The sequence below is a fragment of the Centroberyx affinis genome, unplaced genomic scaffold (genome assembly GCF_046629955.1).
Source record: "Centroberyx affinis isolate AG114_WGS23_722 - 3 ecotype Tasmania unplaced genomic scaffold, CSIRO-AGI_Caff_v1 ptg005606l_1, whole genome shotgun sequence".
Classification (NCBI taxonomy): domain Eukaryota; kingdom Metazoa; phylum Chordata; class Actinopteri; order Beryciformes; family Berycidae; genus Centroberyx; species Centroberyx affinis.
In genome coordinates, this window is record NW_027282823.1 from 26321 (window position 1) to 50382 (window position 24062).

The window sequence follows — 24062 nt, forward strand, 5'->3', positions numbered from 1 at the left end:
CACACACACACACACACTAATCTGTCCAGCTGTCAGGTGAGCAGGGTGGATCTGCCTCTTGAGACTCTTTGATGGTTTCCTGATGGATTAGCATTGATCTCAAACGGCCCATGGAGGCGTAAGAGAGAGAGTCTCGCTAATCAGATTTCAAGCAGCAGAGCTTTCTCAAATTATTAAGTCATAAAGCCTGAAATGTTCCAGGCCAATATTTTCCCACCTGTCTGTAGACCTGTCTGCCTATTTATCTATTTTATCCAGTTATAAAACCTGAAATATTCTGTATTTACTTTTTGTTACCTGTTTGCTTGTAGCTCTATCTATCTATCTATCTATCTATCTAGATTTTATTTTCACATAGATCTGATGAATTCTCCTCAACTGGACGACTGTGATGAATTAAGAAGGGGAAACTACCACTTGACTAATAGTGCAGCCACTACCTGGCTAATCTCTTAATGTTTGTCTACCCAGGAGCAACATCCACATCCCAGCCACATCTCCCTCCTAAAAAAAAAAGCCCTCAGCTCACAACAATACAATGGCTGAATTTGTGCCGGCAACATATCTGCACTTCAAAGCCTCTCAGCACTGAGCTGTGCTCAGGAGGTATAGCATAAGCATATAAATGCTGGGCGAGGCTGAGAACGGCATCAGCTTGGAAAAATGGGTGTGATCACAAGCCAGTTGGGTTGAGTTTTAAGGAAATGGATGTAATATTTTGTTTGATTTTCTCCCCATTTGGATAAAACCTCTGGGTACACTTGAGCTCACTCCAAGGCGCTCCAGTGTCCCACACAGGGATACACAGTACAGCTGTGTGGGTAAAACCGCCTAAATTCAGTCGATCTGCCTTTTTTGCATGTAAAATACAGTTTACTCATCTTTCTGATTTGTTATGAATGTACTGTCATGTAACTGTCAAGGACTAACAAATTACTGTGGGCTATTATGGCAGAGGAAAGTCTCAAGATAGCCCAGAGTGTATCCAACTCCTACAGAGATATCTGTCTCATTTATTCATCCTCTGACTTATCTACAAACACTGTCCAATATCTTTAAACACAGGAAATGGGTTTCCTAATCTGGTCACTCTTTCACAATCGCATTTATGGAAAAAATCCAAGAGCTAAAGTCTTCTGCAAAATATGCTCCACTGACAGAGCGTCATTACATTGCTATTTCACTACTGACCAGATTAAAAGGACAAAGGCTGTGATACATGGGCATACATTTTAGCCAATGTAGACTGTAGATGAGGTGCAAGGCCAACAATTTTGACAAGAAAAGGTCAGGTGGAAATAAAACAGGACTCCATTGGCAGGTGTTATCAAAACAGGAGAGACAGATGAACCTGTGCAGTGTTGAACAATTTACATCATAGACATAGACAAGAAAACACACATTTGGCATTTTGGCAGCAAGTCTTCATCACTCTTCCTGATAGAGATTTACCTTTGAAACACATAGTAAATGTATTTGTGCTGATGTCTGGTATGTAATTAGTTAGCGGGCTGAAGAATAACATAGGCTACTTCATTGTCTCAAAAAAAAAGGGGCATTACCATAAACTGCTCATATGCTGTTTTATCAGTCGCATTTTCATTCATTTATCTAGTGTTTATGTGTCATGGATTGAAAGGCTCTCTCTCTCTCTCTCTGTCTCTCTTTCCCTTTCCCTCTCTCTTTCTGTCTCTTTCCCTCTCTCTCTCTCTCTCTCTCCCCCTCTCCGTCTCTCTCTCTTTCCCTCCCTCTCTCTCCATACAGGACACACCCCTGACATCCACGAAGCTCACCAGATGTCTTCGGTCGTCATTTAACCGAACCCTCTCATAACGCCTTGGCTCTGTTCACTTCCAAAGAACAGCAAGACCTCAGATGACACACATCATTTTTCAGAAGTAATGGCTTACATGCGAGGGGATTAAAGTCATGAGGACTGACTTATATGTGTGAAGGAAATTTTGATTGTTAGATTATTGACACAAATACGAACAGATAGAACTCAAAATAATGGTTAATCATGTTAGTAGATTAAGTTGTTCACACTACATTCCATTGTAAATGGAATATATGGCACATTAACAATCACATATGCGACTGAATCTAAAAACTACACTGACTGGCATTACTAATGAATTTAAACACAGTCTCAATCACAGATTACATGTTATGGAGACAAACCTGTTCCTTCATCAGGACTTTGTTACAATAATATGAATTAGACACGCCATTTTCACCTGTTCGTCAGCTAATGTTTAAGTTTAAGCAAATGAAGCAACTTTGATTAAGGTTAGGGAGAAGGTTAGGATTGGATTTAGGCAACTAAAAACAATTTGGTCAGGGTTAGTGTAAGGTTTTGGGTCATGGTTAAATAAGAAAAACTAAAAAAACAAAACATTTAAACTTGAATCACAGTAGAAAACTGAACCTGGGTGTCAAACTACTGCCTGTTTCTAATCGCGTCTCCTTCACATAATCCTTTCATGGTGGGAAAACGGATTTCACTCACTTTTCACACACAGAGCATGTATTTGCATTTTAAGACGGACGTGCTAATTTCATATAATTTCGGGAGCCCAGGCTCATTACGGGAGATGGTGTTGTTTAATGTGACCTTTCCGACACTGTGACCCATCGGTGACCACCGCATGTTCCAATGACTTCCTTCACATGGTTTATTAGAGGCGTTGTTCCCCCTCCCCTCCCTTTCCTCTCCATCTCTTTCTGTCCCTGTAACTCTCCTTCCCTCTCTCGCCTCCTCTCTTCCCCTCTCTCTCTCTCTTCTCTCCTTCCCTCTCCCTGCCTTATCATCCTGCTGTTCTCTCAGCCTTTCCATCACGGCCGGCCAACCGCTCGCTCACCCTGGATCCTCCCACTCGCTGCTCCTCGCAGATAAAGACCTTCACCTCTCTGTGTTCACCAGGAATGTAAATGATAGTGATTCGGGATGTGGGGCGTGACGCTGGAATTTACTTTAGGGAGACAGAGCCATGATGTACTGTGTGCCTGTGCGTGTATGTCTGAGTTTTGTGCCTGTGTGTGTCTGTGTGTGTGTGTGGTTGGCTGTCTGGATGACATCACTCCCCTCCCAGAGTGCTCAGAGGGGATGAGACCCCGGCTGGGCGGCGGTTTGGGATCCTGGAGCGAGCTGTCTCTATTGTCTGCTCACTTCCCGTTCGGGCTTAGAGCTTTCATTATACCATTTACTTGGCAACCGGCCTCAAATTGTCTCCGACGCGGAGTTAGAGTGAGGAGAAGCAGGCGGAGGCTCGCACCATGCAGCTGCCACGTCACTGGTGCAAATCCAACCCGTGTATTGTTGTGTGTCATCCAGCATCTCTGTCTGCTGTGCCAGAATTTGTATCCCCTAAAAAAATGTGCTTCCCTTGGCGCTGTGTCCTCATTTTGTCCTCAATCCTCTTCCTTTTGCCACGGCACAAGGACATTATCGTGGGGGAAATGCATTTCGTAAATGACAAATAGAGTAGACAAGCTCCTTGTAGAATTAATGGACACTTGTGATTTGAGATATTAAGATGTTACTTTCAGTTACTTTAAGTTACACTACAAAAAAACACCCATTATAACAAGTCATTTAGTCTCATATTCAGCCTTCAAATCTTATTGTTCATAAAGTGAAAAAATCTGCCAATGAGGTGAGATAATGCCACTTGTTTCCAATGTAATTTCATTTGTTTCAGTCTAGAAATGAGTGTCAGAATGTTGAAACAAGTCAGAATAAGGCAGATCACTGCACTATTATCAAGAAAATGACACTTGATGCTACAAAACTGTTGAAACAAGTCTGATTTGCATCAGAAACAAGTGAAATGATCTAACCTCACTTGCAGATTTTTTTCACTTACTTTAAGAAAATTACGATTTTAGGACTCAGTAATAGACTAAATGACTTGTTAAGATGGAGATTTTTTTGTAGTGTACTTTCAGTTGGCTACTTTCGCTCCTTGTAATCCCGTGAAATATGTTTTAAAATCCTTTCTTCCCTGGCATGAAATCGAGGTGAAGACACACCGCTGGGGGAAACACATGTTCTAGGGGAAACAAATTTTGGCGCAAAGCTTTCCCACATTTTCTGTCTCTCTCTCTCTCTCTACTGTGTTTTGTGTTGTATTTTTCTTTACTAATGAGAAGAAATGGCATCCCGACCCATTCTGTTCCATTTTGTTACACACCAGGATGTCGGTATTCATAGCAGACTAATTCTATGGTCTCTCCACAATCAAAGAAAACCTCCCCTGCATTTAAAGGGATTATGTGGCTTATTACTAGCAGCAGGGCCTGTATCCACTGCAGTGCAGAAGCCTGTGCTTGCTGTATTGAAGGCCACTGATGTTAGAACTGGACTGAGATAGGCACGGCTAGTGGGATGTGTTTCAAGTGTAAGTGGAAAAATTTATTCTCTCCAGGATTTAGTGACAAGGTGTTGCTGGGCTGCTGTCAGCAACATTAATAACGGATGCCGCGACTGAAGTGATTAATTATAAAATATTTTGGAAATCTCAAAAGTCGATGTTGGAAATTAACAAGGCGGTGAAGCACCACACTGTTTAGATCTGAAGATTTGCACACTCCTACTTTAGAAGGTGTTTCAGGCCTGACTTTCTGCCATGCCAGTCCATAAAATAATAAAATGTGAAGCCATGCAGGGAAGAGTACAAGAGAGGAACGTGTTAGGGATGTTGCGGTGCAGCTTGAGTATTTCGAGGTCTCTGGGCCGTACTGGACTCCCCGTGGCACGAGGCTTATAATGTTGATCAACTGCACCGGCGGGACACCTTAGTGCATGTCAAAGGGCCGTCTGAAAGGCTCAGATCAGCAGAGTTATTAATGAAAGGACTGAATGTTGGATTTTAGCCCGTCTCTATTCTGGGTGATGTCACCGTCTGGAGAGACACGACTAGTCTCACCTCAGTGACTGAACACAACAGATGGTTCACATCTGGAAGGAGTCCAGAAAAGCATTTTAGCACTGAGGGTTATGAGGTTTAGCTTTGTCTACTGATTTACAGTTATGATGAGGATCGATGGTGGTCTTATTTTATTTTTGTGCAATTAGCCTTGGCAGCTCAGTCCTGAGGGTGTCTTTAGCAGACACTCTCTGTGCAAATACAAAATAAAAAAAACAACTGGAAAACATCTGTTGTCACAGTTGTTTGTATCTTTACATGCACTTCTATCTTAAACATTTGAACATACACTAACATACACATAAACTACCAAATTATTTCCTTCCTCCCAAGATGTATAGACTTAGCAAGTAGGCTAATGTCAAACAGCTTTTATCTTGGGCATTTCCAGCCTTTTCTGGTTGTTCATATGCCTCAGATTATTATCTATAGGACAATAAAACATTGAATGCACCTAATTTTCTTTCATTTTCATATTTCACATTTTTCTGCTCTGTTGATGTTTTTTTTACCATTTCCAGTACCTCTTGTTTCACATGCCGTTCATAGGGTTTTTCCTCTTCTGTCTGCATCTCATTTTCTATTTCATTTAATACAGAGCCTTGCAATGGACTTGCAGTGAGATAAAAAAGGATTTTTGGGATGCTGAACCAGTGCGGTTATTTATCTGTCTTTTCCAACAGCCTTCAGTGAAATTGTAGTAGAGAACAATTTCTGAGTGCTAAACCAGCAAGAGTGTTTGTCTCCCGTTTCTTTATAAGCTTCCATTCAAATTCAGGCTATTCAGGCTTTTTTGAACATTTATATATTCATGGAAGGATTATGATTATGCACACTGTTTCAGCAACACTGCAGCACAGTTAGATACATGTACACCTGGGAGTTGGATAATACAACAGCAGTCTCCTACTGTCTGCCACTGAGCAGCTGGGGCTTAGGTGCCTTGCCCAAGGAAACCTCAACAGCACTTTTTGAGGAATGGGGGGCATTGCTTGTTCACTTCCCTTGCCCAGATTTTCCCAACTGGCCTGGGGATTTGAACCAGCAACCTTCCCATCAGATGCATGCTTTTCCAACCTTTTGGCTCCCAATCCCCCCTTAGGAACCAGAGTTAGGGAAGCCTGATGGAAAAAATGAAGGGAACCTCTATTTTTCAGGCCCAAAATAAATGCCAGCAAAGTTTTTGTTTGATCCTCAACCGATCCTAAAACTGCATTCAATCTTATCCTTCCCACCAAAAAAAGGCCTCCATTTAAAATGCAATATCTCAGTTTGGACACTGTGCAGTGCCAGGCAAACCAAGCCAAGGCCTTGCAGAGAAGAAAAAAAAAAAATCCGCTATATCGGATTTTTATGTTATTCTGGGTTGAGCATAAAACTGCCTGTAATATATGGCTTCTCGAAATGTGAGCTCATAATGTTCTTTGTTTGAAAAAAAGAAATGCGTGTGCCTCAGGAATGAGCTCATGCTATACTTACATTAAATTAGAGAGATGCAGGCATGGTATTTATTCCCTGTTTCATTCTCCTGTGCTCGCTGCTCGTCCAAACCACAGATACCTCCTCCTTGGCACGCTTAAACTTTACAAGAACCGGGTTGAAATGTTGCATGGTGTCAAACTGATTATAAGTCATATATGGGGGAAGAAGGTTCACTGATGTTCTCTGCTTTGGCACAATAATATTCTATCCTAGAATACGGACTAGATTATAGAACAAAACAATATATTTCTTCACCCATTGTGAAGAAAAGACAGTAGAGAGATAAGATAAAGACATCACAGGGAAAACATGAGTGTTTAAGATAAGAAGAACCTCACCTATCCTGTTGCGTATTGATTCAGGTCACTAGATCAAAACTGCAGAGATCAAAGCAACCAGAAAAAATAAATCATATGACTATAGCATTTCATGTCACAGTGGGCAAGAACCTCATAAGAGTTTAGTGTCCAACCCTCGCTGACATGGATACTTCCTCTTTTTCTTCTTTCTTCACTAAGCCATGTGAGGCTCCTGAAACTAGATAGACCCCTTTAAACTCTTTCTCCACCCTTCAGTCATAAAATACCCCCTTCCCCCTCCTCCTCCTCCCTTTTGTCATTGCCAGGCGGATTAGCTTTGGCTTTAAGTCCAAAACATTTGTCCTTAGATATCAGCCCCTGGACTTTGACAAAAGTCCGATTTCATCACCCTAACCTTTTACAGTGGAGTCAGCAGGCAATCCCCGAAACCCTGCCGCAACCCCCTGAATGCATTATCTGTGTCTTTATCCTTTAACATTACAAGTGTATCTTCCCATTCATGTTTCACTGTGGTTGCAGCTGACACTCCTCACCAGGTCAATGCTCCATGGGGAAAAGGAGATTTCAGAGTAAAACCTTAACCTAAATCGACTGCATAATTTAATCTTGGAAAAATACAGTATAATTGAGGTTTGGGGAGGGGGAAAAGACTGGGAATGATTTCTCTGTAGAGTAGTTCAGAGTTTTGGGCGTAGGAAGGTGGATGTTTGTTTTGCTGTTACGATGCCACTGCCCAAAAAAGTATAGTCTGCATTCTGCGGCCTGTGAATATCACTTATTAACCATATGAGCCATTGGGCTTGCTGTACTGCTGTATTAATTAGCTTGGAAACTGGCCTAGTCTCCTGAGTTCCTGCCATAAAAAGACAGAATTTGGTTTTATGTTAACTCATGCATATTATTGAGAGTTAAATTACATTTCTGCAGTGTTTTTGCGGAGGCTTGGTGGGCTTGTAAAAGCTGAAACTGTTGAACACCGCTTCCACATTCTTTTATTGTAAAAACAAATCTTTTTTTAGCATGTTATTCACAGACACGCAGTAATTAAGTATTGTTAGCTTCCTTCAAATATTCATGAACACAATGATTACTCTTAAGGGAAAAGGTGTGTTTCAAAAGATAATATTTACTCCCATATTCAAACACAGAGACAAACTAATGCCAACTAATCTTCAATCTCGAGACCTTGCAGCATTACAGGAAAACGCTCTCATCAATCATGTCCGACACCGTGTGTCGAACCCGGCCGAGGGACGGGGAGGAAGAAATTTAAGACCCCACCGCGGCTCCTATTTCCTGGTTTTCGAGCATCTTGTCAAAGCCCAGGATGCACTGGGACAGGGTGGTCCCTCTGACAGCTCTCTATTGTTCCCCGCCAAAGACTCAATCCCCAAAAGTTTTAAACGCCGGTTTCCATATCGCGGCTTGACACCCGACCACCTCCGTCTCGACAGGTCTTTCTCCACAGCCTTGAATTCTTTCTCTCCCACACTAACCACAAACTCACCGCTTGCCTTCTCTCTCTGTCTGTCTCTCTTAATTTCATTTGTGTTATAAAAGGACTTACAACATAGGAAACGTGACACGAACAAATTCCCTGAGTTCATGTTGGTGGGGATCGGGAGATAATTGGGAGACAAGAAAACTCAACTCCCTTAGCCACAAAGGAAAGACCCGCATTCACACGTAACAAGTAAACAACAACAGCGATGTTTTGTTTGGGTCTGTGTCAGCTGAACTTCGTCAAGGAAAAGTAAATTCCCCCATAAACATCAGTAATTACCAGTTACCACCTCCGAATCAGTTGCTTCCTAACGCCCTGCAAAAGTTACGAGAGCTATTTCCAATCTTACACAAATCCCATAAAATTCTTACAATCGCTGTGTGCACAGAAAAGCACACTGACTCAAAGAGGTGACTTTGTTTAATGGATGTTTTAAATATTTCTCTTGCATCTTATATCTACATTTCTTTAACAGTTACTTTTTCACACTTATGTAATGCTATAAAATTCTGTGATCAAGAAAAAATGGTAGGTGTCCAAGGTTAGGTGACGTTTGTCAGTTGTTATAAGCAATAATGTAACCAAGGGGCAATGTTTTCAACCAACCATTAGAAACCTTGAGAAATGTATTAGGTGAAAGCACACACTCAACTTTCTCCAAACCCTTTATTTGTTTTTCATATTTTCATATTTAAGAATCTCCTGCAGTCATAGGAAGTGCTAAAATCTGCTTTGTCATAAATTTGTCATTTTATAATGTTTTCTTTGATCCTAATCTTGTTAATATGACTATTTGGTCTGTGGGAGGGTCATTCATCTCTTTTTAACACCTCAGAGAGGATCATGGACAAATATTGTTTTACTTAAAGCTGCAAAATGCAGGTTTTTCACATTTAAAAACCAATAAACAAAGAGGATATATGAGACATTATCAGTCTGTGTCTGTCTGTGACCCTGTGTGTACCTGCCTAAACCTGAAATTGGCTTTTCACAGGCAGAAAGCAGTAAGAAAAGAAAGTACAGCAAAACTAGACATGCAGCAGACAAGGATCGTTCGAAAACATGGTAAAAATTGGCATTGCTTTTCCACACTGGCGCCAATTTTGAAGCCAAGAGTGGCGGCAGGCGGCAATTAGTCGGCAAGCGTCCGCTAAAGGCCGGCTCCAAAAAGACTCCAAACCCAGCCCAACTCCATGCAAGTCAATGGGACCACAACTCAACTTCTCGCTAAAAACATAAAGTCAATAAATTTGGCTGCTCTGGCTCCAAAAAATGTCAACATGGCCGCAACCATAAACCCAATCTCCAGGCTTCAAAATGGCCCTTCACAAGCCTATGGGTGACATCACACTCTTTCTTTACAGTCTGTGGATTATCCACAGAGTTCATCAGACAGCTCATCAGGATGAGTTACGAGTGTTGGGGTGTGAACTTGCCTAACAGAGGGGAACAGGGGTGGGACATGCAGTAAACTTTGCTCCTTCAAGGAAAAAAGTTACACATTGTAGCTTTAACTGAGAGTAATCAATGTTTCTTTTACATAGAAGTCCAAATAACTCACCATAACATACCAAAATAAAACGTAATCAGTCCCTTGGGTGGAGTTGCCTAAGACCGGACTCAACTGACTCTACCTCCCACCGGCTGAAACAGGATATGAGGTCATCATGAGCTGTTTCGACATGGACTTCCTCAGAAGATTCATCTGCCAGGGTTTTGGCATCTTATATTTCTAAGTATTATAACTTTCGATCACTGGCTAAAGTGATGTAAGCCGATAGGTTGTAACACGCTTTTCAGGTTTCCTTGGGTTCACTTTGCCTTCGGGTGTTAACACTGACTTAACCAATCCTTGGTACAAATAAAAGCTTTGTTCCAAACGCTTTTATGTCTCATTGGCATTCCTGTTTGTATTTGCGAAATGCCAAATGCTAAATGCAAAAAGCAAAATGCTTTTTGTATTTGGCTTTGACAATTAATAACCTTTCAAATTAAAGAAACAGATTCCTTTTTTACAACACCTCCTATCATGTAAATGAAATACTGCAGTACAGCGGTAATCCTGCCTTTGTCACAAAAGTAAAAGGACTGAAGAATTGTCGCCACTTTCATTCACTTTCCCCTGTTTGCACAATTCATCGTGGCGACGTCCAGAGACCCCATTCACCACAATGAGACATTTCAGCTGGCAGATCCAGGCAGGCTCTTTCCTCCCTCCCTATATTTCACTCACTATCTCGACAGTGAGTTGGCCGGGAGAACAGGCACAGACTCATTGTTCAGACGCCGCAGCTGCCAGCTACAAGGACGTAATGTCCAAGTTCTCGCTGTCGCTTCCTTCCAGCCTGACAACACGGGGGGAAAAAATGGCCCTTTGCTTCCCTTTGCCGTGTTTTGCCAAGCCGTAACTCAAGAGGGTGTCTGCTAGAACAAATGCGAGAAGAAGGTAAATCAGAGAGATTAGCCCTGCTTGCTGGCTGGTAAATGTATCCTCCACAATGTCGAGTTTACATGTCATTCTTTGCATTTTCCCTGCTGCCTGTTGCAATTTGACTCTCACCGTCATTCGCTGTCTCCGGCGTGGGCAGAGGCCACACACGGTTCACAGCAAGCGTAGAAATGTCATGCTAACTCTACATTAGCTGCATTTTTCCTCCTTGACCCCTTCCCTCCACCCTTGGTGCTATTTCCTTTCACAAACAGAAGATTAGCTCATACATCACTCTCACAGATTCCTCGTCACCATAATAATTTGTCAAGTTCTATTCAGTTGTCCTCTCAGTTGTTTCTGGGGGTTATTTTTTACGTCATGACAGAGGGTAGAGGTTATAAATAAGCTGTGTCCGACTCCCCCTCATAGTACTATGGCCCAGTTAATTGGCCATCCAGCCTTTTTACTGGAAAACTTTATATTTCATCATTAGGCACCAGCCATGATCAAGGCTGTGATAAACTCATGGGCGCTCTCCTGCCATCACACAGCACTATATCACCCACTACTCTTTTTTTAATGTTTGTAGCAGTAACTGCCCCCATTTTGTCCCCTCTTTGACTGAAAGACGGCCCTTAAGGAGACGCCGTTAAGTCTGATAACCTAGTCCAGTCCCATACGTAAACCCTGAGGTATTCCCTATAAGGCTTTTACCCCTTTAAACAGAAATTCCAACCTAAAACAGAACAAATTCACGTGTCACTCCAAGGATCTTGGCTAGTTAAATAAATATTGATGACTATAGGCTACTTTCTCCCAAAGTTAGTGCAGAAAAACAAGACTCTAATATGGGAAAACACTTTTTGCAGCCGATCCACTGGCAATGAAACAGAGGATGAATTTGTGGCGTTTTCTTTGAACTTTTCCACACTTGTTTCACAACATTACTGGCAGCTCTCAACCAGAAAATGTGGCTATTTCTCAAGGACATCACATGGGAGGCAGTGTCACCAAATTCACTCTACTATTCATTGTCAATTGAGCAGCTCCAAGGAGTCTCCTGATTGGTTCTTTCGTTTTCCATACTCAAAAATATCGACTGGACTGCCACAGGAATAGCATACAGTATGTGAATTCTGTTTTAGGGTGGATTCTCCCTCTTCTATTAAAGGCTTGAAGAAGGTTGGAAAAATACGAGCTGTGAGTCTTGAGTCCTGTGGTCGGTGAGGTCTAATCGCTGCATTCTGTCAGTGAGATGTAATCACATTACGCCATGCAATGACGGCTCTCTGGGCCTAATTACCACCCAGTTTACAGAGGTAGTGGAGTAATATTTTGACAGTCTCACACACTCTCAGGAAAGAGTGCGCACATAAAAATACGCTTTCATGTTAGCGGTATCTGTTTTATGTTACTGGCTTCTGTCTTCAAACACCTATTGACGCATACCCGCCCGTCTACAGTGTGGAGCTGGTCAAAGACAGGGGCATGTGTAGTGAATTGTGCATATTTGTGAATGCTGATGGGATTAGTGTACATCTATTTAAAGATTAGCTTCATATTTTGTCTGTGAGAAGACTCCTAAATCAGGGGAGCGTGACCTGCGATTGCTTTGTTCATAAAGCAGTGCACCAACTAGAATAAAATAAGACTCCAGAAGTAGATGTTGATGGCAATAAATGCATCATTAATTCACTTCCGCTGCTGAGCTTTTCCAAGCCAGCACACACATCCACACTGGGGACCTGCAAGCTGTTTCTAGAATTTTTTGTATAATGATACGTTAAGTGCCCACAGTAAAGATACAACACAGAATTTATTTGATCATCTACATTTTGTATATATTTGCAATCCTTTTAAGAGCTGAACTTTCTAAGCCCATCCCAGCTCAAATCGTATGAATGTGAACCAGGTTGGTGCTGAGAAAGAGCGTGCATGCTCAGTCAATGTTCTTTGGATAAAGGCAAAAAAAAGAAAATGCATGTCTGTTTTGCTGTAACGTTTATAAACTGCACATGTATATAAAACACTTACAGACTCGAAATGCATATAAAATGCAGGTTTAGTTGTCACAGAATGTCATTGTTTACATCAAAAGCTCACGCAGAGTGAAAAAATATCTTTAACCCAATAAATCACTACAGTATATAAACCAAGTCAGTAGTGGGCATTCAGTGTTTCAACAGCTTTTGAGGTAAGTGATGAGTGCTAAGTGAGAGAAAAAAAATAGATAATTTCTCTTCATACCATCACCCTTGTTAGATTCAAACAAATCAGCTCAGGGTCGAGGAGACTGGAGCAATCTGTTCGTTATCTGGCTGAAGCAGGGAAGGGAGTGCTGGCTGACCGGCCTGAATTAGGTCAGGAGCCACTCACTTTTTCCTATGTTGCTCTAGTCACTGTGTGACTGATACGGTGACTAGCGTCTACATACACAAATAGAGGCGGGGCTAAGTGGGGAAATTACGCCAGCGGGGAACGCGCTCATCTGTCATTATTACATTATTACATTCCCATCCAAATCTCATATTGTTAGATCATAGGTAGCCCAAACCTAAAAAATGATGTTATATTTTTGTTAGTTGCTATGATATCAGCTATGTCATCTTTTGCATATTTGGCTGCTTTTGTTCGTAAAATATGGTGAGAATGAATAACTTTATAATAACTTAAAACACAAAAGGAGAGACTGGTAGCAACACAAGCCATTCAGCTGTGCGAAGTATCCAGATAGGCCATGTGTATCTACACAGGCCATGTGGACAGTGAGTGTAGGGACAAAAAACAACAACTTAGTATACCAGATCACAAGTGTATCTAGAACTGGAAACACCACATTTGTTACTGTACCAACAACTCAGCCAATTGCTTTTACAGACATTTTAAATGGACAAATGTCAGGGAACTATCAAGTTTATTCAGTATTTTATCTTTTAATTGCCTGGCAGAAGCAAGAGACTAAACCAGATGACAATCTGATAGATTTTTTCCTACCATAGTGCTAAGAACCACAGATCTAAAACCATTTGCTATTCATTTTCTAAGAAATGAAGCCCAGTGATGCTCTGACGCACTTGGAGAAGAGGCAGAAATTGTTTTGAAGGAGCATGAAGCGGTGGCTGCGTGTCATGTGTGTGCTTAGAGGGTGTCGCTGAATGTGTCGTATCTGTGTGATTCCTGACCTCAACATGGGGCCGCGCTGCCGGGGCTTCAGCTGCAAACATCTGAAGAACGTCATATAGCACAGCTGAAAGAATAATTCTCTTTCCCATAAAAGGAACCGTTTGACGCTGAGCTTTGAAAAACATGGTGGGCTGGACTTTGTATCACCATTTCGTAAACAACTGATTTTTTTTTTTTTGTCTACAGGAAACACACGACTTAGAGAAGAATGTCTCATCATTTCGTACTTTGAAACCTGCAGACCGGCCAATTTCCCTTCACATTTCTAATGTACCTCCTATCGCATAACTCTTCCTCTCATCCATCATATCAAAATATCCACCCTGGCTTTGAGCAGGAATGTATAGTATGCACGGGGCTGAGACATTTTTGGGAGGAATACAGGTGTGCTGTGTTCCTCTTCGGAGTCAGGAGAAACTAAACAGCCTTTGCTGAGAGCTCGGGACTCATATTTGTCAGCAACCGTTGATGAATGAGGTAGATTCCCATCTCCTCACCAACAGGTTTTAGTAGTACTGATAAAATCTTAACGATGCATAAGTGAAGACAGATCCTGCTCGTGCATGCAGTAGAATATGTGTATATACAGTGCAACAGCTGCCTGACAACTTCCTAAAACATGTTGCCATTTGTAGAAGACACTGTGTAACTTCTGCCTCCAGAGTTCACCACCCGCCTCCAAGGTGAGCCGGCGGAGGCAGGAACGCTCATCATTAATAACAAGAAATTCCAGATCGTAAAAGAATCAAAACGCTGTGTTCTGTTTCAAAGAACAGGGCAGGTCTGGATAATAAGCATCTCGGGCCGCGGTGATAGCATCGCCGAAGAATGTTCTAGATCTGATACACGTGGGTGATGTCACCAGCGCTGGAGTTAAGTCGACCAGATGGCATGAAGATATACTGCGCTCCCTGCAAACCATTAAGAGGCAGGAGAAGGTCATGTGGTGTCAAGTTAACAGCTACTGTGCTTTTTTATCTGCATTGCAAGTTTTATGGAAATACCAGTGCTTTGCATTTACTGCGCCAGCAAATTGCCTCAGCATGCTTTTATTTCATATTATCTGTAGGCCGTTTCCCATCGCATTGCTTTGCTACTGTGGCTGAGCAAGTTCACACAACTATTGAGTTTCTTTACTGCACTGCAAGGTTAAGCCTCAACATGGTCATTGTACAATGGTCATGACTAATAATAAATAAATTACACCTACAATACGGAAGATTTTTATGTAAAAATACACCCATGGGGCTGCAATATATAACTGATGTTATATTTTTGTTAGTTGCTATGATATCAGCTATGTCATCTTTTGCATATTTGGCTGCTTTTGTTAGTAAAATATGGTGAGAATGAATAACTTTATAATAACTTAAGACACAAAAGGAGAGACTGGTAGCAACAAGCCATTCAGCTGTGCCAAGTATCCAGATAGGCCATGTGTATCTACAGAGGCCATGTGGACAGTGAGTGTAGGGACAAATAACAACTTAGTATACCAGATCACAAGTGTATCTAGAACTGGAAACACCACAGTTGTTACTGTATCATCAACTCAGCCTATTGCTTTTACAGACATTTTAAAAGCACCTCAACATGGTCATTGTACAATGGTCATGACTAATAATAAATAAATTACACCTACAATACAGAAGATTTTTGTGTAAAAATACACCCATGGGGCTGGGTTAGATAGAGGAGAGCGTCCCATCCACACTAAGTGAAACCCCGTAGAGCCGCTCTATGTGCCCAAATGAAATTCTGGTGTCAGGTATGGAAACTTCTTCACCCACAGGGAGTGACAAATAGAAACTTAAGAACAAAATACAAACTGTCTCCTAAACAGCAGCAAGCAGCGCTCCGTCCGGAGAACTTGGACTCACCAATATTAGATCTTTGGTATCTTTGGTATAAAGCATCACAAAGGACATGCTGTGTGCTGTTTACTGACGTCACATCACAGGATTTCTGGGTATTGAAGTTCACATTTTTCAGTTACAGTTACCTCTTTCTGCCATTTGGAGCTGTCAACCAAGTTGCTTAGTGCAGCTTTAAGTGGTACAAACCTAATCCTAAATAAGACAGCACGATGAATCGGAGGTTTGACTCTGGCCTCATGCTCCCATATGGTCTCTCTGGGTTCAATACATCACATGCCAGCATTAGTTAAACCCCACACACTAAAATCATTCAGCATGTTCCAAACGTAAGCAGGGATTTAAGTATCTTTCGGGTTTACGCTATGCATGAAACCAAAGGATATAGAAGGTCATAAAATTCACTCCCTGCCCTTCAGTTCCCTGCAAAAGAACAAAGGAGAGCAGGCGAGCAAAATGCCTGCTCTTGCGTAGCTGTATGCAATGCGTGTGTGTGTGTGTGTGTGTGTCTGTGCGCTGAAGTCATGTTTTAAGTAACATCTGTTGATGGTTAGAATGCCGCTCTTGCTCTCACACCCCTGCTGCTCCTGCGGTACCCGGCGCGCGATGAGGTCATCACTCATGGACGGCTGCTCAATCGACAATTAATCAGGAGGGGAACCGGCTTCATCCCCAACCCCCTACCCAGATTTACATGCTTTTTAGGGCTTCCAGGGAGAGGGTCACTCAACAGTCAGAGGCTTCCTGCCACGAAAAAAGGTCGAAATAAAAAAAGGCAGCAGGAGGCTCGGAGTTTATAAATGTGCAGCGCGTGTGTGTGTGTGTGTGTGAGAGAGAAAAAGAAAGGGAGGGAAAGCTGGTGTCCCTTCCCAAACCCTGCTGCACGTAACCCTTGGATGTAATCACAAGTTGCAGCTTTCCAGGGCCCAGAAAAAGGAAATGATTACATCCAGCTAAAATGCATCATACAACAATGGATTAACGAGCGTGAAATTAAAGCCTGGTGCGGCGCGGTGCCTCTCATACATGGCGAGCCACGGCGGAGAGCGCCGTTTTCATAACACGCAGAGTTTGTTTTAGCTCTCCTCAAACAAGTGATAAGTGGGTTTTCCTTTTAGAACGGGAGGCTTTTTGGTTTGCACTTTTTCTGTCCCTCTGTAATAATGTTTTGGAAAGAGTGCAGAGCAGAACAGAAGCCGCTGAACAAACGCTGAGCCTTTTGCTCGGGCGAAGGACTAGAATGTCGTTTACTCAAGCTCCTTGGGGATTGTCCGTTTCCTCCCGCTTGAGGCGGTCGTGATGACACGTCTATCTCTACATCTACTGAGGGTCAGCGGACCGTTGTATGACAGAAATACAGCTTTTGCATGTGTCGTTAAACCATATTTTATTGTATTTGTGGTGATGAGTACTGGATGTGGTACCAGTATAGAGTAAAGTGCACAGACCAACCTATCCACAATTGTATTAGCTGCAATTTGATTACATGCATTAGTTGAAGGCTACAAATTATACAGCAAACATCACTTTTGTTTAGTTTTCATAAGCCTGCATAACAACTACACTCTCAGCTACAAATGCTGTTATTTATGAACCAAAAAGCAGGACTCTTAACAGCACTGAAACCCCAAATGCACACTCACTCATATACGATCGCGCACAGCAGTATAGTATAACTCATAATTATCCGGATGGCGGCATTGAAAAATATAATGTCTCTTGTGAGGATTGTCTGGATAAACAAACTCGGGGACGGAATGAGGTAAGAGGACACCTCCGAACACACACACACACACACACACTTACTCTACAGCTCTGCGTTGACACATCACACACACACGCGAGCACGTATCTCCTCTACGACTGTAACAGAGCGCTCAGCTACATAAACAGGGCCGCGTCCAACCGTCGAAGACAGATGACAATGGCAGATGTTGAGCAACCCACCCCCCTTCCCTCCCTGCCTGCACCCCCCTTTTACACACTTCACTCCCTCCCATACACACACACTCAAGTCCAAATCTGGACCCCAACACCAAAAAAAAAAAAAAAAAACACCCTCATCAACTATATCCATGGTAATCTGGCATCTTGTTGAACACACAGTGTGATTGATGCTGCTCAGAGCCATTAGGTTAGTTTTTTTTTTTGGTTCTCCTCTCAGTCGTATAAATCTTTCGCCTTTTCTCACGCGGTAATTAGCTCGACCCTGGACAGAGGGATATTTTTCATGGCAGCCCGTCCTTCCTGACATGCTCGGTGACAAAGCGCAGACTTTCGTCAAACCGTCCTCCGGTCCAACTCAAACACTCCCGATACCAGCGATGATGTGGTTGTCCCAACTAGGTCATGGGCTGATGTCCAGATGTGTTTCCCTTGTGAAATTAATTGCTGAGGGTGCATGTGTGCGTGCTATATACGTGTGTATCTGTCTGCGTGTGTGTGTGCATGCCTTTCCGTATGTCTGTGTGTACGTTATATGATATTGCTGAGGAAGCAGTAAACCCAGCGCTGCCCAGTAACGGCTCTCAACGTGACGTTTACAGAAAACATCAGTCAGCCATGTTTCCACCTTTCGGCCTCCAGCGGCCTCGGTCTTGGCTCGCTGTGTTAAGCAGCGCTTTCAAAATCATCCATCCCAAGCTCATCTCACATTACAGCAGTTTTATGGATCACATTTTGCAGAACTGAGGTGTTAAGATTTCTGTGACAAGCCTGCGATATAAAATAAGGACGGTCGTAATGGCTTATAACGCAGTGTAAGGGGGGATATTAGCACACAAGTGGTATAATGACTGAGTGCCTCCTATCATCATGCAGATAAAATTACAGCTGTGATGAGGCTGTTTCCAATTTGCTTCATGAAGAGACATACCAGGCTATTAGTCTGTTATGAGAGCTTCTAAATGATTCATGCACTGTTATAAATCATTATAATATTTTATAGCGCTTGTTGGTTCATTGTACAGGTCACTGTATGCACGCTTTAAAGCAAAAATCCACACTGAAACAATTCAAATCTATTATTCCTATGATCTTGCTCAGTATTTGTGAGCATGAACACATCTTTCCTGAAACCAGAGAGCAAAGAATCTGATCTTCAACTGGCCCTTTGCTACCGAGCTGCTACATTGACAGTGAAATGTGGACCAGCTGTGGCGCACAGGATGATTTTCCAGGGATATGGGGTTTTTTTTTTTCTCTCTGGTTCACAAATATTCACAGCGCTACCATAAAGTAGCGCTGTAAATGTAAAGCTTATTTGTGTATTTAAGCACAAACCTAAATTGTCTGAGCCTCCCCGCTCCTCGCCGACACTGGATCGACTCCAGAAAAAGTCTCGGTTCTCTCCAGGTATGTGCAATAAAAGTTGAGGATAAAAGTAATTCAGCTGCCCCAGGTCATGGGAATAATATTATGGGAATTCTCTTTTAGGGTGGATTTTCCCTGTAAGCCTGAAGAACACTCTGACTTAAGACTGACATTGCCTTATTAGGACATTTATGCTTTGGGAGCGCTGAGTCGGTTCGAATCCCTGCACTTTATGGGAAAATATGGGTGAAGGAACTGAACAAGTAACACTCTTCCCTCTCTCACCAGCTACCATCAAACTGCCCTTGAGCAAGGCACTTAACCCTCACAGTTGAAGTTATACTAGGCAGTTCCAGGGTTGAAGTCCATGTATGTATGTAAACCTCCCTTACCCCAACAGCTAATCCCCCAGGCTGTAAATAAGAATGTGTTCTTCGTCAACATGCCTGGTTAAATAAAGGTTAAAAAACATCGGTCTGTCTCTACCCTTCATCACAAGGCCATGGGAAAAGACAGCCAGTCCACTCCTCCTCCTCCCAGGTCACCATGCTTCCCCTGTCTGTCTGCTGAAATGATTAAAGAGGCCCCGTAACTCTGAAGAACGTCCTGACACTGACTTATAAGGACGTTGCCAGGCTGTGTGATTATTAAAATTGACAGAGATCGCTGAATTAAGCCAGCAGTATCAGCTATAATTTTTGCTTCAGTTTGAAGCTGCACTTTGTGGCTGAACTCATGAGTGGACTTCCAAGTCTATGGTGTTATTATATGTATGTAAATTGCGGTTTCTGCTCTGCTGAGTGGGTCTTAATGGCAGATGCAGTGCAAGTCGTCCCTTTATTAAAGCTTATTGCTGGTTAATGTGACTGCTTTGTTCCTTTTCATTCACAACACTTCACACACCAGCACTTCTAGCACTTAGGTGTTGGATAAATGCGGCGTTTCCATTCCCAACCTAATAATACAATCAGGGTTAGGAAGGTAACACTAGATTACTGATTACAGTTAGAAAACTGCAGTCAGTCATGGAATTGCAGGATTATTCAGAAATGTAATCAGATTTCTCTCATTTGCTTTTGTATTATTTCACCTCAAAAATCCATATAATTTGAAGATAAGCCAACACTTTTTCCAACTTAAATAAAATACAAGCAATGTTAAGATCATATCAAAACAGGAAGAGGACACAGACTTTCAAAAATAACAACAAATCAACAACATAATCCTCATTTTACAACATCATTTCAACCATTTACGGCTGCTGTTGTCCAGGGAAACCAAAAACAATTTTTGAAACGTAGACGCTGTAGGACTAAAGCTCTGATTGCGATTAGGTTCTTGGCAGGTGGGTGGAAGCTTCTCTCCTGTTCAGAAGTAGTTAATTCCCACTAACCTCTCGCGCTCCTGCTCCAGCAGGTTGGTGAACTCGTCGCTCTTCTTCATGAACTCTCCGTGGTTCCTCTTCTCGTCCTCCAGCTTGTACAGCGCCTGTTTGTGGGACTGCTCCGCCATCAGCAGCTGCTCCAGCATCCGCCGGTGCGTCTCCCTCTGCTTCTCCACCAACTTGTCCAGCTGAGGGGGCACAGAGAAAACACCTGATGCTTTAATATGAGTGAGCAGTACAGTTTGTATTGCTGTGTATTAGTCAGGCACAGTCATCGGGGGTTTCAGACTGTAGTAGACCAGACGAGATTTCATGAGGCGAACAGTTTGCCTCCATTCATTGTCTATGAGAAAGAAATAAGAGAGCATGCTGGTCACGGCACAAGAACCAATCACACTCGGGCAAAAAGCTGGGAATTGTTGGTCTTCCTGGTGTGTAATGTTGCCAGAGATGGCTAAATACTCTAGCTGCTAACTTAAGCTCCAGTAGGCTAACTAAGCTGTTAGCTAGCTGGCCTAACTATCCCATCACATCCAAATAGCCTAGCTAAGCAGTCACTTAGCTAGCTAGCTAGCTCACTAGAGTGAAACAAATATCAAGATTAAGTTGTCCATATGTATGCTTATGGATTCTATTTGGATAAAATGAAATAAACAAAATTCTAAAATCAGAGGTGGGAAGAAACAAAGTAAAAATACTTAGTTACTGTATTTAAGATTTTCAAGTATTTGTACTTTACTCAAGTGGGGGTTTTTTTCACTTTCACTTAGACTTTTTACTTTTGCTCACTTCATTTCAAAAGAAAAATCTACAACCTACTTTCTACTCACTACATTTTCAAAACAGACTTGTTACTCTTAGGAAATAATCAACTGATTGATTTTTTTCCATCCTGGAAGCAGCTGATCAAGTGCCAAATGTGATTGGCTGCTTGTACACCAAAGCGACACCAAAAAAGGACACCGAGAGAGAAGATAATTAACATTAGTGAATTCAGCTGTGGTAGAATTAATGTTAGTGATTTGAGGCGCAGACTGTTTCTCATCTGTGAGTCAGAGGAACACTCAACACAGTTTAGTTCATTAGAAAGGACTACTTTTACTTTCATACTTTAAATTAATTTAAGACTATGTACTTTTATACTTTAACTTGAGTAAAGGATTTAAAATGGTACTTCAATAATTATAGATGAGTATATTTTTAGATGAGTATTAGGTCTCCATAAACAATCTGAATGTCCCGTAAAACTGACTGGAGTTCAATATTGTTTTGTTTGGAGTATATTGTGTTTCTTTTTTGGTTTCAGTCATACTTTCATACTGTTTTCATACTGTTTTGTTGTTGAAAGTTATTACCTCTGCCATGGGCTTCTCGTAGATGTCCTCCTGGAAGACGTCCGCCTTGCCCTGGATGGCGTCCCTCTGCAGCGCCTGCAGGACCTTCTGTGGCGTGACGAAGCCGTACTTGGACTCCAGCAGGGCCAAATCAATCTTCTCTGCCTTCAGCACTGTTATCACCTCATCCCGGGCCTACAGTGGAGGAGGGAGGTGGAGCGGGATGGATTTAACTTTGTGATGGAGCATTAACAAATGACGGACATCCAAAAACATCCAAAAAAAAAAAAGTATTGACATAATAGATGCACATGCAAACACCATGGTGATCTAGTTACTCCACTGGAGAAGGGAAAAGAGAGGATTAAAGCATCACAGGAAAAGATTCAATTGTAGAGCAAGAGAGGAGACCAACACTAAATCAAATATCAATTAAATATTGATAGATGGATGGCTAATTAGCACTGTGATGGCCTTGTCTTCCTCTGTCATCCCTCTATCCCTCTAATCAGGCTTGTGAACAGAAAGTTGTTGGTTAGAGTCCCTGCACTGGCTCAAAAAATAAATCCTGATGATGCTCTTGAGTAAGGCACCTAAACCCAAACCACTCCCACATGATTTTTCAGTGGTTTTCCGCAGTATTTGATTCTGTGAAACTATGAATGTGGTCCATCTCTGTTTTCCTTTCTTTTCTCTCTGTCAATATTAATTGTGTTGTGTGAAAAACAAGCAGCCTAAACCGCTTGAACGTTTGAATATGATAGCAGCGTTATATTTTTCAGCTGTTGGTCTACATGCAATCCACCAAAGAAGAAAAGACATGCTGTTGTGCTCAGTTAGCTACACTATAGAAACAGGTTCTTAGAGTACAACTTCCACTTCTTGGAAACATATTTTAGGTTTTATTAAGTCAAAATCAAAGGTGATATGGTACAGATAACCAATAAAATGCTCTTTCTCTATTCAGCTTTTTCTGCTTTGTTTCCCTGTACCAAGCTCTTCTGACTTTAACAATATTTTTTAGATGCAAACAGTGCCTTATTCCTATCATACACCAACACCATCAGGGGGTTTCCCCATTGGTTCAAGTGCTGGGATGGCAGGAAGTAGCCTCAGCTGTCAGCTGTCCATTAACAGATGCTTTTAGTCGTCTTAGTGCCCACTGGCCACTGAGCCACTGAGTCTGACTATCCATGTACTAGCTGGGGCAATGCCATGTCTGCAGGCCTGCCTGCTGCTGTCATGGCTAAATGTTCCCAGGGCTAAATCCAAGTTTATTCAGGTTGAATCATTTCCTGTTATTGTAACTGCAGTTAGTATGGTTTAGAATAGGCTACTAACTTGGAGAGAAGAGAAGAGAAGAGAAGAGAAGGCTAGCTTACCTAAAGAGCTATACACTAGTAGCCTATAGATATTTTTTAACTTTAGGCAGCAGTCTAACTAGCTCACCTAGATAAATTAGTCTAATTAAGGCTATATTGACAAGAGAGAATATAATAAGAGAAGAGAAGCAGGCTAGCTAAACAGCATATCTAAAGAGCTGTAGGCTAATATGGCTAATTTGAACTCGGAGGGTCAAGAAGGTCAAGAGAAGAAGAGATGAATAAAGGTTGGACATAAAGGGTTAACTGCACCACATACAGACACAGCTCATCACACACACACACACACACACACACACACTCGGCCCTGACCTGCAGCTCTCCCTCCAGCATGCTGAGAAGAAAGAGCAGGTCATCTCTGGAAAGGTCCCGGCCCTTCTCCTTCCGACTGCCCCGCGCCGCGCCGCCGGCACTGCCGCTCCCGCTCCCACTGGAGCTGGCGCTGCTCCTGCCCGTCTTGTGGTTCCGCTGGACGGTGCCGGTGTCGTCCGGGGGCTCCCGGTGCCGGCTCCGGCCCCCCGCCCGTCCCGAGGGCTCCTCCCGTTCTGCGGTTCGCCTGCGTGTGTGCGCCCGCTGCTGCACCAGCTTGGCCTTGGCCGCATCCTCCAGACTGTTGCTCCGGGATCGCATGTTCCTCTACCTGTTGGTCAGATCAATGGAGAAAGGTTAAGGGTGTGTGTGTGTGTGTGTGTGTGTGTGTGTGTGTGTGTGTGTGTGTGTGTGTGAGGGCATTTTTCTTTCAGTCTCTCTATCTTTGCAACCATTCAAGACAGCGCCATGAAACAAAAAACAGAATACTTAATGGACTAAAATTGAATCCATGTCCTTGATTTAGAAGGGATTAAAGGAAAAATCTTACACTGTTATGTATCATCACTCTGTGATGTTCAATGTATTCCAGGAGTTATTTAGTGGTGAAGTGATGTAA

At 42.4% G+C, this 24062-nt stretch overlaps 1 protein-coding gene across 2 annotated transcripts in view; it reads right to left on the reverse strand.

Annotated features, from left to right (window-relative positions):
- The window catches only part of filip1l (filamin A interacting protein 1-like), a 48405-nt gene extending 24641 nt beyond the window's left edge, over positions 1 to 23764 (reverse strand). Inside the window, exons 1-5 of one of the 2 annotated variants that reach the window (XM_071547025.1) lie at positions 23447 to 23764; positions 21774 to 21947; positions 20428 to 20606; positions 19936 to 19945; positions 14853 to 14857 (exon numbers count right to left, since the gene is read on the reverse strand). In XM_071547025.1, coding sequence (XP_071403126.1) covers positions 14853 to 14857; positions 19936 to 19945; positions 20428 to 20606; positions 21774 to 21947; positions 23447 to 23764 — 686 coding nt within the window. The remainder of the gene's footprint in view (positions 1 to 14852; positions 14858 to 19935; positions 19946 to 20427; positions 20607 to 21773; positions 21948 to 23446) is intronic. The other variant, XM_071547024.1, reaches the window with a different exon arrangement.
- Between the last annotated feature and the right edge of the window lie 298 nt (positions 23765 to 24062).